General features: G+C 38.1%; 1 protein-coding gene across 1 annotated transcript in view; it reads right to left on the reverse strand.

Annotated features, from left to right (window-relative positions):
- Positions 1-5,068: 5,068 nt before the first annotated feature.
- The window catches only part of LOC126194784 (uncharacterized), an 86,984-nt gene continuing 72,076 nt past the window's right edge, over positions 5,069-19,976 (reverse strand). The window contains exon 7 of the mRNA XM_049933084.1: positions 5,069-5,297. Coding sequence (XP_049789041.1) covers positions 5,152-5,297 — 146 coding nt within the window. The 3' untranslated portion in view covers positions 5,069-5,151. The remainder of the gene's footprint in view (positions 5,298-19,976) is intronic.

A 19,976-nucleotide genomic window follows, 5' to 3' on the forward strand; every position in this document is an offset into this window, starting at 1 on the left:
TGTTCTTTCCACTTATTAACAATGGTTGGACTTCATATATCTTCTATAGGTGACATTAGGCAATGTAAGATGTTAAGTATGTACTGTAACACATTGAGTCAAAGGTATTTATAAATACATATGTTCACAGTCCTGAAATACTGTGAGTGACCATTGACCTACAGACTGATAACTGAAAGTTTAATTACTGGTGATGGCTGATTTATTGTTACCTAATCTCTACTGGCTACACATAGGGGTGTAGTTAGGATCAATTTTCAGTGCCTTTACAGAACTGTCTGTTCTGTAGGGTCTGTAGGGTATGACAACCACAATTCGTCCTATAGTGTCTCAGCAAAGAACTCATGAGGAAGGTATCTTTGGGTAACAGCGCCCATGCCCGGGGGAAAAGGGCGGCCAAGGTTCTCGTCACCCCCCCCCCCCCCCCCAAATCCCATGGAAAGGAAAAAGCATATTGCAGTCAGTTTTTTTTTTTTCTTTCAAGTGAAAGATTGAAAAGATTGTATTCTTCAGGTTTTTAACAGTCAGGACTAGAACTTTTTTATGGCTACTTACAAGTTGCCATTCATCTTCCAATATATTAAAAGTAATCAATACCCACCCACCCACCCCCAGGGCCCAGGCAAAAGCCCCTCCCCCGTCTAACTATCATATGGGTGGGATCAGAATCTGTCTTTGGGGATCTATCTTCTTTATTTATTTGGTACTAATGCACTTATTCTTTCTATTTCTGAAACCCTTTTTTATCCATGCTTCTTCTTTCCTTTGTGTGTACTAATCCAGAAGATCATTTGTATTTTGATCTGAAATACATGTTGTCAATGCCAATTAAATGGGGATGAGGGGAGGGGTGATGGATAAAGAAAGGGAACTAATACTTTTTCCTAAAGGACATAGTGACATGCTTGCATATTAGTAAAACTAAAACAGTCTGGCAAGCAAACTGTTTTGCCATTACCACAGTAGATGGAATTAGTGGATGAATTATAAGAATACAAAAGGTAGAATGAATGTGGAATGAGTAACATGAGAGAAAGAGCTTCAATATGTAATTCAATAGAGGAGTCAATAGGCTATGGAGAAATTTTGTCATTGGAAGCTATAAAGGTAAGGCTCAGTGGCTAGGCATATGATTAAGATTTTTAAGATGGGGTGGACCTGATTTATGTCAGTAAGGGAGAGAGGAAGGATAGCAGCCACATGAAACGGATGGCCTAATACTTGGTCAGGGTAATCCACAGAAGGAATGACCTGTACCACATTATTAAAGTATTCTAAAATAAAGGGTATGTGGGCCAGGAGAAGGGATGGCCTATGCCTAGATCAAGTAAATCCATAGTAGGAATGACCTGTACTGTTTCTTTTATGTAGGGGAAGGGGAGGGGGGGGGGAGAGGGGTAACGAGAGGGATACACATATCACAAACTCGACAATGTATATACACAGTATCTGTGCGAAGGATAAGATATAACCACAGCTCTTACAGAGGTATGAAGTTGTAGAGTGGTGGTTAGTTATGCTGTCAAAGTGTTCTCAAAAATAGTTAAAGTATAATAGATTTACTTGGGCAATGACTGATTCTTTGAATCTTCGTTGCAGTGCATGGTCACTTACCACAAATCTGAGATGTGGAATCATGGAAAATAGTGCAGAGTGAAATATCAGCATGTAACTTCTTATGATAAATAAAGACTGAAATGTTTTTATCACAATAAATGTGAGAACCTTGGGCTGTTAACAACAACAATTTAAAAAAAAAATGAATTTCATTTGAGTTAAACTAATGAAATAATGATTGAGCCTTGTGAAATAGGACAGGTATGTCTCAAGAGTTTTCTTTACCTATGAAATAGAATTAGGGTTAAGTCAATACTCACTAGGAATTTGAACAAATAATGTTAATAAAGAAATGAGGATACTAAAAAAAGATACAATAACTATTTCCCAAGTAAGCTGAATTAGATAATAATATTATAATATTTATCTAACATGAAAATGATGATGTTACTATTGTTTAATCAAATACTTATTAGTCAAAATAATTGGTACAAGAAATATAATAAGACATGTTTTAAGTGTGTAGTAAAAGAATAAAATTAAGTTTAGTCTTGTGATACCTTAAGTTTAATAATGATAACAATTTAACAAAATTTACAGGTTATAAAATGATTGTAATTAGTTATGTGAATCACATCACATAATGTCTGTCATCTAAGTGATGGTCTCTGTGGTGTAACATGGCATTCTTCAGAATACCATGTTCCACTATTATCCTCTTAGGTCGACAAAATATGTTCATAGTAGCTGAAAACATAATTTAGATAGTTTGTAAGTGGTGGGACATCCCATTGTGGGAGATATTATAAACATGTGTACAGATGAGGTGCGAAAGCCACCAGCTCTGGACTTTGGCAAGGTGTGACGGTGATTGTGTGTCTCCATCTGCTGAATAGACTCACTTGTTCCTTGGACATCACAGCATGATGGTCCCTTGGCGGATAAGGAACAAAAAGAAACATGCAAGAATGTAAACAATAAAACAACTGGATAATTATTACTAAAACTGCATCTCTTTCAATTGCTAATATCAACGTGAGACGTGCATGTTGTAATAGTCTGCCATGAGCTATGAATTAGATCTGTAACATTGTAATTATTACATAAGAGAACCAAAATACAGAAGAGTTATTTAAAAAGTGGTTACATAATTTTGTAGCTTGAATACTTCAAAGCTCTCTACCAGCCCTTAACTCTCAACAGAAGCTGACAGAGTCACATGGCAAGAACTGGTGGCACTGAATAGTAGGTTCACTACATTAAGAAAATTCAAGAAAGTCAGCTGTACTACATCAAGAATTCCAGAAAGTCAGTGGTACAAGAAGGTAATTAATGTAAAAAGTGTCACAGATAATATCAGGGTGACAGACTGTTTGGGAGCTAACAAATCTTTTTGGCTCAGTCTGACTATAGAAAAGCGTCATTATATTCCAGATGACAATGTTTGCTCTTTTCGACTCGACAACCATGGACACAAGTTTGATACTTCCCTATTTATGATAACACAATAAATTTGGTTAAAGTTGATCTCCATTATAAATGACAATCTAGATAAATATTTTCAAAGTAAAGTAACAATGGCCACACTAATGTTAGCCAATACATTGTGTCTGCTCATTGAAAGATAAAGATGAAGTCTAAGACACCTTGAATTTGGTACTTACAAACTTACCTCACTAAAAGAGGGTGCACTGGCTGAAACATAAGACAGCATAAACAGTTCCAGCAATTCTTGTATTATGCGACCAGGTCAGTAGTTTAAGATTGAGTTACTAATTTTACTTTTAAGTTATGCCTGTTTGAAAAACAATGACAGTGATTCTGTTTTTTGGAATGCAAAGGACATTCTATTCTTGTAGTTGATGTCATGGAACATGGGTCAACAATTACAGCTCATGTGAACCAGTACTGCAAAATGCTCACCAAATTGAGATATGCCACTGAAAATTGTTGCCATGGAAAAGAATCATTCAAGATAGTCCTCATCCATGATGATGCACCTCCACATAACACTGACAGTACCACAGATAAAATTCTTTCTTTCCATTGGGTGTCTTGCAACCATCCACCCTATTGTCAGGATCTTGCAATGAGAGACTATTGCCCTCTCTTGTGTCTGAATCAATAGGTCGGTGTACATTGGTTTGAAGATGGTGGGGAACTCAAGACCACTGTTGTCAACTGGTGCAATTCCCTGGTGAAAACTTCTACATCAAGAGACTGAAGACGCTAATGCAGCATTACAAGGAGTGCTTGGAACCGATCAGTGGTTACATGAGAAAGTGAGCTAGGTTTGTAGGAAACTAAAATAGTCCAAAAAAGCTGCTTTTAATGAATATTTTTCTTTATGATCAAACTGCTCTAACTTTAGGAATTTGGCACTTACATTCAAACAAAGTTTGGAATTACTGAACGATTTCTCATCTACAGCATTACATGCTATGTAAATGTGAAAAGCAATTCACACTGCCCCTGCACCATATTGATATCATTAATGTTATTATATTTATAATTTGGTTAATTTGTATAATGATATTTAACATGTCACACAATCAAGAAGTTTGGCAAATAGTTAACAAGTATAATTCAAGCATAATTGCATTAGAGGCATTTACTAGAAATTTGTAACAGCCCCCCACATCCAACCCTTTCCGCTTAAGAAAGTGCACTGGCTCTACATGACACAAAGTGTTGGAGAGACATCCTTATCCATAACCACTCAAACAACCCCAACTAATTGAGGTTGAGTCCAAGGCATGTTCATCTCATTTGATCATATGTGATGAGGTCAGTAGGACTGAGGTGACCCTGAGGCCACCTAGCCACCCTTGTGTCAATAGGGACAACTGGTTGTAGGTATACGTCACCTTTGGGGAGCTGTAGTCAAACAAATGTATGCAAACGATTGTACAGAGTTCATCGAATACTTCACTGACATGACTCTCGTGGGAGGGGTGGCGGGGCGGGGGGGGGGGGGGGGGGGGGACAGAAATTCTGTCTTCCTCAAGAATTAATGGTGCTGTTTAGTTTCTCAGTTTCAGTTATTGGCCACCTGAGTAGCTTACTTCAGTATCATCTTGAAACTTTCTAAAACAGTGTAATTATGCATTAAGAATTAGCTACAGAACAATACAAAATTTTAAAAAATACATTTTAATGTGATTTAGGTCTGGTCATATCTTTTCTAACTTCTTCTTCAGTTAAATGTGTGAGCAATTCAACACTCTCGTGCAGCATAAAGGGCAAAATTTTGTTTGGTTTGCCAATATGAATGAAGTGGAAAGGTTGTATCTTTTTCTCTGATGGAAAGGAGTTCTCAGTTACTCATTAGTTAGTTTAAAACACTTGAGACATCAAAGTTTGAAGATAATGCTGTTCTATATCACAGGTCATCATTTTCATAAGGCAGTTTTCCATGTCTCAGAGTTGTAAGTCTTACATGTTTTTTTTAATAGGCTTGCAGTGAAATGAAGACAGCCAAAAAGTTTCCCATGAAAGGCACAGGCCGCAATATTTTATTTGTTACAACTTCAAAAAAGACAATGAATGACAAATACATTCCAGAACCAAAACAGTTTCACAGGTGGGTCGAAACTACATGTTGCTTAAACTTAGGGTCAGTTTTACACCTCTCTCCTTGCAGCGTGGCTCAAACTCTTGCTGAAGATCATCAATTATGGATGTGAGCTTCTCGTCATGTGGAAGAGATTCCTGAATAGCGATGCTCATGCGACGCAGACCTGAAAGTTGAAAAGAATAATAATAATAATAATAATAATAATAATAATAATATTGTGTGAAGTTCAGAATTACTAGTTCATTGTGCTACATTGTGCTACAACTATAGACACAAATTCTTGAAGTTCTCTCAGATATATTTCTCCAAACAAATAAGGTACCAATTGCTTGTTGAGAATTTCTTGCTTCTTACCCAAGAGAGAGTGGGAAATGGCAGACTCTGCCCAGCACAGTTGACTGAAATGAGTAGAGTTGTGATGTGCAGAACCATAATTATCAACACCATACTTCGCATGATTTTGTTATTGTTTGATCTGTAATGTTGGCAATGACTGAACGTGATAACATACCATTCCAGAGTCTTCCAAATTCTGCTGATTCAAAAGTACGGAGAAGACCAAAGGAGAACAACCACAGCATGAACAGAATGATTTTGGCAAGAGAAAATCCTATGACTTGGTGTTATAATACTGTTTATCAGCTGTTGCCTGTAATTCTGCTGGAACTGTGTGCTACAGAGTAATGCATAGGTTTCTGAGAAATTGATAAATAACTCCTCCCACTGCACAGATTTTTTTTCCTGCCTTGTGTTCACTCACTCTTCATTTCTTCATTCATTCATCATGTTGTGTAGATCCCATAAATGAGGAAAACCTTCAGATGAATGAGCTGCGATACACATTAACAGAAAGAAATCATTTATTTTAAACTTATTCATCATGCTTTATTGACAATAAACTATTACTATAGAGCTTATGCTGCCTAAACATGACCTAGTAATTAGCAGAAAAGGCACTACTTTGAAAAAGCTGCTTCCACAGTTACATGAAATATTTGTTGTTTATGTTCTATTGGTAACTAAATACTAACTTGAATAAATAACATGTGGCTTGGGGGCTTGATGGTAACGTGCCAGACCATAAATCCAAAGGTCTTGGCTTTTATTCCCGATCAATTGTAGGAATTTTTGTGTGTCACTTATCACTTCTTTTAGAGCCCTCAATGCTTGCTGATGTGAAGAATGTCAATTTGCACCATGGTTCAGATTCTATATAAAAATATAGGCCTCACTATAAGTGGCTGAGTAATTCAGTTCAAATGTTGGAGGAATGCAACAGCAAACCACCTCCAACAGCACCATGCCTGGTAAAGCACTATGATGTTCTGAATAATCTTCAGATTGATGACTGCTTTTACTGTTACATCTAAGAGGCTTGTTTACTGTACACTGCTACTTACAAAGCTTAAATAAGAACACTCCTTCTTGCCATGTAACGAATCCGGATAATCAGATAATTTGTTGAAGAATGGGATAATGAAGTATGAAGTATGTTTTAATCTTCTTTTCAGTTGGTAGGAATAGCCCATTACGTGCATTATGTTAAGCCTAGTGTGTGGCAAGACATGCCCCTGCCAAGGACACAGGTGCAGAGGGTGGGGTTGGAAGGGGTGGGGGTGGGGGGGGGGGCGTGGGGGGGGGGGGGCTTGGGGGAGGGGAAGAGGTGATTCAATAACTAAAAGTAAGAGATACATGAGTTCTCTTATTCCTTGTGTTCGTGCTGTCTGCCTGAGAAGAAGCCTTTGCCTTGGTCCATGAGTATAAATGTATGCTGTTGTCTTACAGTCATTTCATTCAAGTAATAACAAAGAAACTACTGAACAGATGATGCCTATAACTAACTTGCACTTGGTTCACATAGTTGCCACCTACAAAGCTTGCTCATACCCAGAAAAGGAGTCCTTGCTGCTACTTCTCTATAATACTGTAAGATCGCAAAGATCAGCAAGTGGGTGCTCAAGCAAATATGCTATATGCCTGAAGGCTTCCAGATTTTTCTGATTTCTGCTGACTGAGGACTGGAGCAAGATGTTATGATGGAGGAAGCCAGCAAAAAATATGTAAGGTATAAAGTAGCAGAATGGGATGACTATTAACGAAAACTGTAATTCTGATTATATCAAAGTACCCAAAACTACATCGTGATGATTATGCGAAGTAGTATAAACACATGAGCACACTCTAAAAATGTGGCAAAATATAACTACTGTCTGAAAATATGTACAGCAAATGTTAAAACCTGTACTTACAAAGTTCATATACAGAAATCTGATTGTAATTATTGTTTAGCTAAGTGTAAAGATATAGGATTCATGTTAGTATCAAAATCAAACCCATATTTAAAAAGTTATTAAGATTTGTAAATCAGGTGTTAATGTAGAAAGGTATTTCAAGTAATTTGTCAGTGATAATTGTACTATTTCAGCATGTTAATTATTCTGGAAAAATAGTAACAAATTGTAGATATAAATTCTGTAACGTGTTTTAGAAAACCAATCAACTTTCAATTGCAAACTCCCAAATTACTGTTTGAAATGATGAATGCTCTCATACAAGAAAGGTATTTGCACTTGTGAATATGGACAACCATCAGTTGTATAATGGAATGACGACAATGAAAATTTGTGCCGGACCAGGACTTGAACCTGGATTTCCTGCTTATCGCAAGCAGTTGCCTTACCATTTGGCTATCTGAGGACAATTCATCGCCAGACTCAAATTCCATATATCATCAACCATGTGTCTACAACCTATACTCATACATCCATTATGTATATTCACATACAGAGGAGACATTTTACTTGAAAGTCACTTGCTCAGTGTTGGCACAAATTTTCACTGTCAACATTCCCTTATATAGCTGATAGTTGTTCATATTGCCAGCTGTGAATATATTTCTTGTATTTCATAACGACTGTAGTCACCACAGTGTGTTACTTCAACATGCATTTGTGTCTGAAGGAATTTTGCACATAATAACAACAGTACTGCAGTATTGAATGCTTTTATGTTTGATTGTTAAAACATATATCAGGACCAGCAGCAAGAGCTGTGGGATGGCTAGTACTGTCTCAGATTTTGTAGGACCAATGTCACATCATCCTTGTGGTGCAAAAAACAATTTTATTTAAAGCAAGTAACAGTTAAGACGAGTCAGTCCTGACAAACGAAGGGCCCAGACTTTCATTTAGGGTTGAGGTAATTTGTAGTGAAGAGAGCCACACCTCAACTTACGAACTTCAAGAAACATTAAGCTGAGTATCCAGTTCTAGTAGTCATAAGAGGTGGTTACATTTTAAGGGGAAATGAAATTTACTTGCCCCTCCAGCCATTACTTTTGCTGTTCTCAAATGTGAGTTGGTACGATCTGCAGTGTAAATAAAATGAATTCAAGAATAGGCCTTCTGTGGGTGAACAACAATACTATTGGATCCCTTGTGTCTGTATACAACTAGTCTGTGTTCATCTAAGTTGAACCCTTATGTAAACAAATGTATGCTTTGTCCTGCCATTCATTATCAGCTGCATTTCCCAACCGTGTGGTGTCATAAGACCACTGGAAGGGGTCTTTATTCATGTGCCAGGTATTTCACTGTTATTTTAGCGCAAATTCAACTCTGACACAGGCTAAAACATCAACAGTTGTAAATTTCATTGCCGATCACTGGCTAAAACTTGAAGCCCAGTAATTCTTGTATCAAATACCCGTTTTTAGATTGTTTTGCTATACCTGAAAGTCAACCCATGTGGATATGTGATTCATGCGGATGAGTGAATTGCGGTAAGTTTGGCAGAGCTGCTGCAGGTTAAATGTTTTGATGATTCGTGGATTTGCTTTAGAGATTGGTGGAAAACATAATTTCAGGTAACTGAGGAATCTGTTCCCAAGAATCAAAAGGAATCAATAATTCATCTGAGAAGTAGAGCATCCAGATTTTCATTTATTTATTCTTTTAACAATTCACTCACATAATTACAATGCAGTTACAGTAGCCCAACTTTTAAATTAAAAAATAAATAAATAAAACCATGGTGATCTTCTCAGAATGAATTTCAACAGATTAACCAAACAAATCTTTGACTTTTCTCGTAACCGCTAAACAAAATCCAACTGGTTTAAAGAAACTGAGGAAGACCTAGCAGAATCAAAGATTTCAGAAATTTCACTTGTCAATCGAACAGCTAAATTAATTACTAAAGATGAAAACATAAGGTTCCACGACAAATCTACACAAAAGTCCAAACCCTTCATCTCAGAAGAAGAGAGGAAAAGAAGATCAGAAAGAATGAAGAAATACTGGGCTCTAAGAAAAGAACAACACACAAAGAAATGGTTGATCCAGCGTACCCCAAAGAGGGTGAAATGAAGGAAGAAGAAGAAAAACATTACCAGTACATTCATTTTCATTTTCATTGGTCTTGAGAAGTTCAGGAGGATGTAGGATTAAAATCCAATGATCAGCACATACACCAAGTATATTCTTCAAAACTTTTAGTGCTCCACATTGACAATAAATTAAATTGGTCTTGTGATATTCTGAATTCAACAAAAAGACTTACTTCAGCAACTTATGCACTACATACAAGGTGAGTCAAATGAAAACCTTAAATATTTTTTAAAATATTATTTATTGTGCAGAAGTGGTACAGAGCTGTATCACTTTTCAACATAATCTTCCCCACGCTCAATGCAAGTCCTCCAGTGCTTACAAAGTGCATAAATTCCTTTAGCAAAAAATTCTTTTGGTAGTCCGCGCAACCACTCATGCACCGCGTGGCGTACCTCTTCGTCAGAACGGAACTTCTTTCCTCCCATTGCGTCTTTGAGTGGTCCAAACATATGGAAATCACTTGGGGCAACGTCTGGTGGGTATGGTGGATGAGGAAGACACTCAAAATGCAGGTCTGTGATTGTTGCAACTGTTGTACGGGCAGTGTGGGGCCTTGCATTGTCATGTTGCAAAAGGACACCTGCTGACAGCAATCCATGTAGTTTTGATTTGATTGCAAGCCACAGATGAGTTTTTAGGAGATCTGTGTGTGATGCACTGGTGACAGTGGTCCCTCTAGGTATGTAATGCTCCAAAATGATGCCTTTTTCATCCCAAAAGAGTGTCACATAACCTTCCCTGCTGATGGTTCTGTTCGAAACTTCTTTGGTTTTGGTGATGAAAAATGGCGCCATTCCTTGCTCGCTCTCTTGATTTCTGGTTGCTGGAAGTGAACCCAGGTTCATCCCCAGTAATGATTCTTGCAAGGAAGCTATCACCTTCTCGTTCAAAGCGCCAAAGCATCAACACGTCGCTCTCTCATTTCAGAAGTCAGCTGCCGTGGCACCCATCTTGCAGACAATTTGTGAAACTGGAGCACATCATGCACAATATGGTATGCTGACCCATGACTAATCTGTAAACATGCTGCAGTGTCATTCAGTGTCACTCGGCATCCTTCACTATGGCGTCAACTGGTGCAATGTTCGGTGGAGTCAAAACTCATTGTGCCTGACCTGGACGAGGAGCATCTTCCACTGTAGTCACACCATTTGCGAAACTTTCTACTCCATTTGTAGACTTGCTGCTGTGACAAACATGCATCACCATACTGAACCTTCATTCATCGATGAATTTCAATAGGTTTCACACATTCACTACGCAAAAACCGAATAACAGAACGCTGTTCTTCACTGGTGCAAGTCGCAAGTGGGGCGGCCATATTTATACTGATACTGCAATGGTATGTGTGCATCTACATGATGCTGCCACCCACAGGCCATTCTGCATGCTGTTTGTAGCATGCTTACCAACATACAGGATAACGGTGTGAAATTTCGATTTGTTATTACATATTTAAGGTTTTCATTTGACTCACCCTCGTATTATAGCACCAACTGTTGAAACAGATGCTGTTAAGGCTGCTTATTTTGGTTATTTTCAGTTATTGTTGCCCTTTGGCAATATATTTTGGGGTAACCAACCAAAGGCAAAAAAACTATTTGTTGCTCAGAAAGGAGAAATCCAGATTAGAAGCAGAGTTAGGAATCATTCACGCAGAAATCTTAAAAAAAAAGCATATAATACTCTTAATGACCTCTCAGTATATCCTATACCTTACGTGCTTTGTAATCAAGAACCACTCCACATTCAAAACCAATAGTGCCTAATGTGACCTCAATACAAGATCAAAACACGACTTGGCTATTGACAGTGAAAGCTTCATTCTTCTGCAAAAGGGGTTACATTAGTCAAGCACAAAGGTATCCAACACACTCTTATCTGCCATAAAATGTCTTGTCAATGTAATGCCATAATTTAAAATTAAATTAAAGGGATATTTACTGTAAAACTCTTTTTACTCTTTTGATGAATTTTTTAACATAAGTAACTCTCCACTGTAGTTTAGGGATGATACATTGTACATGTAATATTTGTTATTATCACTTTGTAAATGAATACTTAGCCTACTTCATCACTGAAATTTTTTATGCTAAGTTTGTACTTAATTTTAGCAACTTTGTAACTTAATGTGTGGAAGAACTGTACTGTATGATTTTATTGTTTTACACTTCAGTTTCAGTACAGTAAATGCTCACATTTACAATTATTGACACATTTTGTTCCTGTGCACATGTTATGTTACTGTTTATAATTCTTAGCGTATTTAATCCACATGTATGGTTACAATATTTCAATTTTTAATTTATTATTTTGTTAATTACTACATGTTCCATATACATTCAGTTCTTTTGTTCACTAGATCAACAAAACAGGAATAAATAAATACTTGTACCCATTTCTCCAGTTAAATGAATGATGTATACCTTCGAGATGTGGTGTTTTGCATGGCCAACTGCACTGCCACCATCAAAATTGTGAAGTGCATTGTCAATTATATACAGTAAACTGCAGCTAATTTTCTGTTCAAAAAATTAAAGATAATATATGCAGTATTCTTAGACAAGTTAAAGATTGTATCCAAGGAATTTGGGTGGAAGTAGTTTCTAGTTAATAAATGTTATATTCACTTACGTTTAATAGGAAGACGAATTTTGTTTGGGAACATGATGGGATAAAACATGTCTTCCATTTCAGTTCCTTATCAAAAATTATAAAGTGTTTTGTTCATTTGAAAATATTTTCAGAATATTCTATTCAACTAAATTAAGGCATGTTACCAATCAGCCAAGAGGTCCTAAAACACGACTATTTGACACTAATATCAGCTATTTTTTTAATATGCAAGTCCTTTCCTACTGCCACCGCCACTCTCATCCACCTCCAAATAAGTGTTCTAGGACAGTCTTATCCTCACAGTACTTCTGTTCAGAGAGTAAGTAGTCTGGCTAATAGTGCTTCAAGCCTTCCAGAGGTACACAGAAATATACATCCACACATTCATTTTAATGAAATTACATATTATATGCTATGTGTTCTTTCTATAAGCCTCCTTTACACAGAATGGATGGAAATGAACACAAGCAAACAAGGACTCACTGATACATTGTCAATGCTCACTGTTGACTATCATTTGCTTGACTCGACATTAAACTCTGTGCTTTCTGAGGGCCACAGCTCACAACATCAGGCTATCAAGTACCTAGTGCTGCCAATAGATGTCACTCTCAGTTAGTCATTCTTAGAGAGCCTACATATGTAGGGAGATTGGCCAATGCTCCTGTGGCAGCAGTATTCTTGTATCCTTTGTAGTCCAATTTCTTGTCTGTGTTAATGTAGATGGGCCATGTGGAATGGTGTCTTGAATGTACTGCCTCTTCAAATAAACTGTTCGATACTTCCTATGACTCTGCACACAATGTTGCTGGTTATAGGAAGCATACCCCTAGACCACAGATGCCTGCTCAGTTGACACATGGTGTCTCTTGGACAGAAAGCAAATCAACCACCATGACATTTCCCAGTGGCTTCTACCCATATTTCCTGGCTGCCCACAGAGATTGTTGCCACTTCCTATTTCATAAGTTATTAAACATCATAACATTTGTACCATTTTTACTACCAGACTGCAAAGCCAGACTAAAAGAAGTTCTTAGTTCATAAAACTGAACTGACCTTTAAAATCCATGAAAATCATCATCTGAACTTTCTTCTTCTTCATCTTCTTGTTCTTACTCATTGTCATCATCACTGTCCTCTCCACATATAAAATGGTCTTGACTGCCATCAAGAGAATTACTTATGCTGCACTTTTTGAAAGATTTAACAATAATGTCTTCTTTCACTATAGACCATGATTGTTTTATCCACTGACACACCTGTTTGATTGTACATCATTTTGAAACTCCCTTCAGTGTAACTTCATGTTGGGTTTCATCCATCATCCATTCATCCATTACTCTCTCTTATATACTTCAAATGGTTTATTTATCGGGACATCAACAGGTTGCAGTTGTGAAGCAAGTCCTCCTGGAATAACAGCAAGCTCTGTCTTTTCCTGTCTCAATTTCTCTTCCACAGAATTTTTCAAAGGACTACTAAACTGATTTAGCACGAGAAGAGAACTTTTCTTCTGTAAACCACCTTTCCTTCTCTCCCACACTCTATTAACCCACAATTTCATACCAGCCTCGTCCATCCAACCCTTGTCATGTACATGAACAACAACACTTGGAGGTACTGCAGAAGGTTTTGGCATTGTTTTGTGCTTGGGAATGGTCACTGGATTAAGTTTAGTACCATCAGCACAACATGAAAGGACAACAGTGTAGTGCATTTTTTATGCCCACTTGTTTTTATAGTTATATCTAAAAACAAAGATGTTGTAACTTACCAAATGCAAGCATTGGTATGTTGATCAAGAGAATAACAAACACAAACACACACACAAATTTCAAGCTTTCGCAACCCACGGTTGCTTCATCAGGAAAGAGGGAAGGAGAGGGAAAGACGAAAGGATGTGGGTTTTAAGGGAGAGGGTAAGGAGTCATTCCAATCCCAGGAGCGGAAAGACTTACCTTAGGGGGAAAAAAGGGACAGGTATACACTCGCGCGCGTGCGCACACACATATCCATCCATACATATACAGATACAAGCAGACATATGTAAAGGTAAAACTCTTTGCCTTTACATATGTCTGCTTGTGTCTGTATATGTACGGATGGAGATATATATGTGTGTGTGTGGTTTTGTGTGTGTGTGTGTGTGTGTGTGTGTGTGTGTGTGTGTGTGTGTGTGTGTGTGTGCGCGCGCGCGCGCGCGCGCGCGCCTGTCCCTTTTTCCCCCCTAAGGTAAGTCTTTCCGCTCCTGGGATTGGAATGACTCCTTACGCTCTCCCTTAAAACTCACATCCTTTCGTCTTTCCCTCTCCTTCCCTCTTTCCTGATGAAGCAACCGTGGGTTGCGAAAGCTTGAAATTTGTGTGTGTGTTTGTGTTTGTTATTCTCTCGATCAACATACCAACGCTTGCATTTGGTAAGTTACAACATCTTTGTTTTTAGAGATATTTTTCCCACGTGGAATGTTTCCCTCTATTATATTCATGTTTTTATAGTTACAGTTTTAGCACCTCTCATGACAACAGTTCTGTTACTCAGCACATCAGATGTCAGAGGTGTTTTGTCCATATTCCCTATTTGGCTTAGTTCCACACTAGTTTTCTATTGGTGTTGAATAATAAAGTGATCGAAAGATAATATCTTCTCTTCATTTTCTTGTGGTATTTTCTGAGATATTTTGGTTTCTTTTTGCATGGTAAGTCCATGACTTTTTATAAACATGTAGCACCAACCAACTCCACCATTAAAGTCTGTTGAGTTCCACTGTAGGGCTAGTTTGTGAGCATGTATTTGAACCTCTTTTCTATTAATTCCACTGCCATTTTGACAGTGTGCTTGAATCCATTTCAATATGTCATCTTCTACGAGGGTTGCCCAGTAAATAATGCCCCATATTTTTTTTCTCCGAAATAAAAAATATTAGAAATGTGAAACTTTAGGTGCGAGTTATTTGAAGTTTCCCGCGTGTGTACGCAAAGTTTCAATTTCCTCCGACAGAGAGCGGTGGTGTAGGAATGTTCTAAAATGGCGTCTGCAAGTGACATCCGTCAGAAACAACGTGCAGTGATTGAATTTCTCGTAGCAGAGGAAGAAACCGTGGGCAATATCCATAAACGCTTGTGCAACGTCTACGGAACATCTGCAGTCGATAGGAGTACTGTTGGTCGCTGGGCACAGAGGGTGAAAGCATCAGAGGGCGGTGCTGCGGAGCTCCGAGATTTGCCGCGGTCGGGAAGGCCTCCCACGGCTGTCACGCCTGACATGTTGCAGCAGGCTGATGTTCTCATTCGACGGGATCGACGCATTACGACTCGACAATTGGCATTGGAGCTGTCAGTAAGCAAAGGAAGTGTGGATGTGATTATCAATCAGCTTGGATACTCAAAAGTGTGTGCAAGATGGGTTCCTCGGTGTCTTACTGTCGATCACAAATCCCAAAGGAAAGACATTTCTTTCGATTTGTTGCGACGCTTTCACGTTGACGGGGAGGCCTTTTTGTCACGGATTGTGACAGGTGATGAAACTTGGGTGCATCATTTTGAGCCCGAAACAAAAAGACAATCGATGGAATGGCGTCATGCTTATTCTCCACAGAAGAAAAAATTCAAAACAGGTCCTTCAGCCGGAAAAGTCATGATGACTGTGTTTTGGGATTGCGAGGGCGTAATTCTCATTGATGTGATGCCAAAAGGCAGTACCATTAATTCAGAGGCTTATGTCAAAACATTAGACAAACTTAAGCAGCGCTTCCGGCGCCTTGGGCGTCATGTTAACCCACAGGATGTTTTGATTCAGCATGATAACGCTCGTCCTCACACAAGTTTGAGGACTTGTGAACACATCGCGAAACTGGGTTGGATAGTGTTACCCCATCCACCCTACAGCCCCGATTTGGCTCCTTCAGACTTTCACTTGTTTGGGCCAATGAAGAATTTCATTCGTGGAAGACATTTTGCCGATGACGAAGAAGTGATTCACGAAGTGACAACCTGGCTCCGTAGGCAAAGATTTTTACCGGCAGGGAATACACGCTCTTGTGTCTCGCTGGAAAAAGGCCGTCGAACTTGAAGGAGATTATGTGGAAAAATAAAGCAAGTAGACAAAACATCAGTCTTTCACATATGTAAATTTGATTGTTGTGGAATAAATACTTCTGGAGAAAAAAAATATGGGGCATTATTTACTGGGCAACCCTTGTAGTTTTGACTTTTTTGCAGTCAGTTCTCTATTTGCACTATTGTATTCAGCATTTTTTCAGTTCTTCCTTACTAGGCCACCAATCTGTTGGTGGAGGGCTGAAGTGTCACTCAGCTGCTATGTTTCTATGTTCTTTTGCATATGCTATTACTTTCAATTTATAGCCCATATCAAATGAATACCTCATTTTTTTTCCACTACGAAACTAGCTACTTACAAAATTATTGTACTGTTACAGATAACACCAATCACTGTTGATTCAAGTTCACTGCCATGGCAGACGGCAATGACACATGACGCATCATGAGCTAGACAGTGTTCTGGGATTGTGGCAATGGAAAGGGGTGGAGGGAGGGGGGGGGGGGGGGGGGAAGAGACAGGGTTAGCAAGCTTGTGAATCCCTGCAACTCATTCACATTGGTGCACAGCTGCTGCCAATTGAATTCAATGTTGCCGGATAGAGATAGGTTTCCTGCAGCATTGAATATATGGCCATTTTTAAGAATGGTGGGAATTTTAAATCAAAGATTGGACATTTTTATATTAATTTCGAGTATGAGATGCATGTGAATTTTGGAGGCATTTTTTTTAAGAAAAAACTGCATATTGTAGTCCGTAAAATGCTGTGTTGTATGTTTTAATACATATATTTCAGTTCCACTTTATACTTTGCTTAACAAATGAAGAAGTTGATGGCATTCCCCAAATTCCCATAGTAAAAGGCAGCAGGCACAAAATTAAAACAATTAAAAATCTGAAAATCATAAACTTTGGTCTTTTTTTGTTCAATGTAAATCAATACACAGGTGAGAAATGAGAAGCAAGAACCAAGAAGTGACAACCTAGAAGCCAGAACGAAGAAATGAGAATTAAGAAGTGAGACCCAAAAACTGAAAATATAAAAGTGAGAATTAAGAAGTGAGACAGAAAACAGAGAACTTAAAAGCAAGAACTGAGAAACAAGGACTAGAAAGTAAGAACCAAGATCATACATCAAGAAAAACAGCAACTTTATTACAATCAAAAACTTTGTAGTTCCTGGTTTGCCCATCACTATTTGTTTCATCAAGAGCCAGCAATGAGGCTGCAGTGTAAACATCCATAATCCTACAGGAGTGGGAGGAACCATTTGGGCTAGAGTATTTGACAGAATAGCAAGTAGAATGGAAAACAAAACTCAAATTTTTTGTCACAGGGTTATTTGGTAAGCGTTATGGAGATGTTTGGCAAACTCAAGTGGCAGACTCTGCAAGAGAGGCGCTCTGCATCATGGTGTAGCTTGCTGTCCAGGTTTTGAGAGGGTGCGTTTCTGGATGAAGTATCAAATATATTGCTTCCCCCTACTTATACCTCCCAAGGAGATCACGAATGTAAAATTAGAGAGATTTGAGCACGCACGGAGGCTTTCCAGCAGTCATTCTTCCCGCGAACCATTCGCGACTGGGACAGGAAAGGGAGGTAATGACAGTGGCACGTAAAATGCCCTCTGCCACACACCGTTGGGTGGCTTGGGGAGTATAAATGTAGATGTAGATGTAGAAATAATTGCACCATTTAATCTGACTTTAATTCTCTGTTAGAACATGCCATAAATAAAAGCTTGTATAGTACCTTGAAAATTGTGCAGCCAGTTTTTCTCGGAGATATTGATACAGTTGAGCTGCTTTCAAGTTCCTTGTGAAAGAATTGATGAAGAGCTTTGACACGGCTTCCCATTTAGATATTTCAGAGATCTTTCAAAGTATGGACTAAGACATGCTTATTTATGATACCAGTGGCTGTACCGTCTTTTGAACATAGTTTCAGCAATCACATAATTTGCTAAATCTGTGTACAACAAATTGCAGAGAGGTATTTTTACAGGCCCAGAGGGAGAGGAGGGTATGGGGGAGGGGGCACAGCTTTGGAAGTTCTGTCAAGGCCGTAGAATTACCTCAGTATGGTTCTGTATTCAGTGGGATCCTATTTAATCTCTTTGCACCAGAGCTCATAACTCCACTATGAACACTAGACAAGGAAGCAAAGTCTGTATTAAAATTTATTTTGTGTCTTGTTCTGATTGTGCAAATTGCATTTCAAGTGAAACTGATTTTTATTATCAGTAAAAGACCTCTTTCATGCAAACATACGCTGTCAAAAATAAATCTTAAAAGAGAGTACACACTGAACTATATAAAAATTACTAGCTTATTAAACAACGACCTTCATGAATTAATATTATCTATGGTCCTGATGTCAAGCTTTTGAGCTAATAATTAGTCTCAAAGGTAGCGGCATTCAACACCCCTACAGTGTCATGAGAATGTGCCTCATGTGAGCTTAACATGCACTTAATCCCAGAAATATGACATCTTTCTCTTCATTAATGTCACCTTTGTGCAGATACATTAAGTCATCCCATAAAGTATTACATGGGGAGAAACAGAATGTGTTGGGTTTTATTGCAAGAGTACACTGGAATTGATTCTGTCCAGTATAAGAGGAGACTTAAAAACATAACTTACACATTATTATGGCAGGTACAGACACAATCATTGAATGCTGCATTAAATTTCAAAGTGACGTACATACATGACAATCTTTTTCATCATAGTCATGAAGTCTTTGTAAGCAATGGTTTATATCAGTCATTCACTACCTCAATAACAATAATCATCCTCTGGTCATGGAGACATTTGAAAACGGCTGTGTGAATATCCTCACCATTGGAAAATCTCTTTTCCCACCCCAGATGTTATTACTAAGTACATCACTCTTATTCTTTTCTTCAACATTATCATCAATTTTGTTCATAATTTTATTCTTTATTTCCAAACATTCAGTTTCAGTATCTGCAAAGGCATTACTAACATGCTCTTTAATTACCCCCACTTTCTCAATATTAACAGTAGTAATTTGCTTTGCATTGTAAATTATTTCATTACTGTCATACAAAGAACATTTTTTCACTACTTCTGTTACATGATCACAACAAGAACTGAGAACATCAACTTCCATCTTCTTATTACACTGGTTTTCAATTATGTGTTTGCTCAATAGCTTGTCAGTACCAAAACTGTTTAATTTTGATGCTACTTTTTTGACATTTCTTATAAATTATTTTCTAAACATGTTTTCACTGAGTCTACCTTTCTGTCCACATTTTAAGGTTAACATTAATTACACCAGCTTCTTGGTTAGTATGGTCTAGTTTTGAACCCAGACTACTAATGTCATTCTTAAACTCCTTTTTAATGTCATTACCATCCTTACTCATTTCTGCCTTTAAACAACTTATGTAATTGGATAGATTAAAAATCTACTTACTAAGCGACAGCAGGAGAACACACATATAAAAAAAAAAAAGGTTTTACTTATGCAGGCTTTTGAAACTAGTGCCTCCATCTTCCAGCAGAAGGATTGAAGGGGAAGAAAGAGGGCTGAAGGAAAATGACTGGATAGGTTTAGGAAAAGAGGTAGAGTTTGGAAAAGCCCCCCAGAATCCAGGGTCAGGGTAGGTTTACTGGATGGGATCAGAAGGAAAGACTCTTTCCTTCTCATCCCGGCTGGTAAGTCTCCCCTGACTTGGGTTTCTGCTGTTTTATGGCCATAGCTTCACAGTTATGCATTTACAACTCAAGGTTCTGGAAACATAC

This window comes from Schistocerca nitens, chromosome 7, assembly GCF_023898315.1.
Source record: "Schistocerca nitens isolate TAMUIC-IGC-003100 chromosome 7, iqSchNite1.1, whole genome shotgun sequence".
Lineage (NCBI taxonomy): Eukaryota > Metazoa > Arthropoda > Insecta > Orthoptera > Acrididae > Schistocerca > Schistocerca nitens.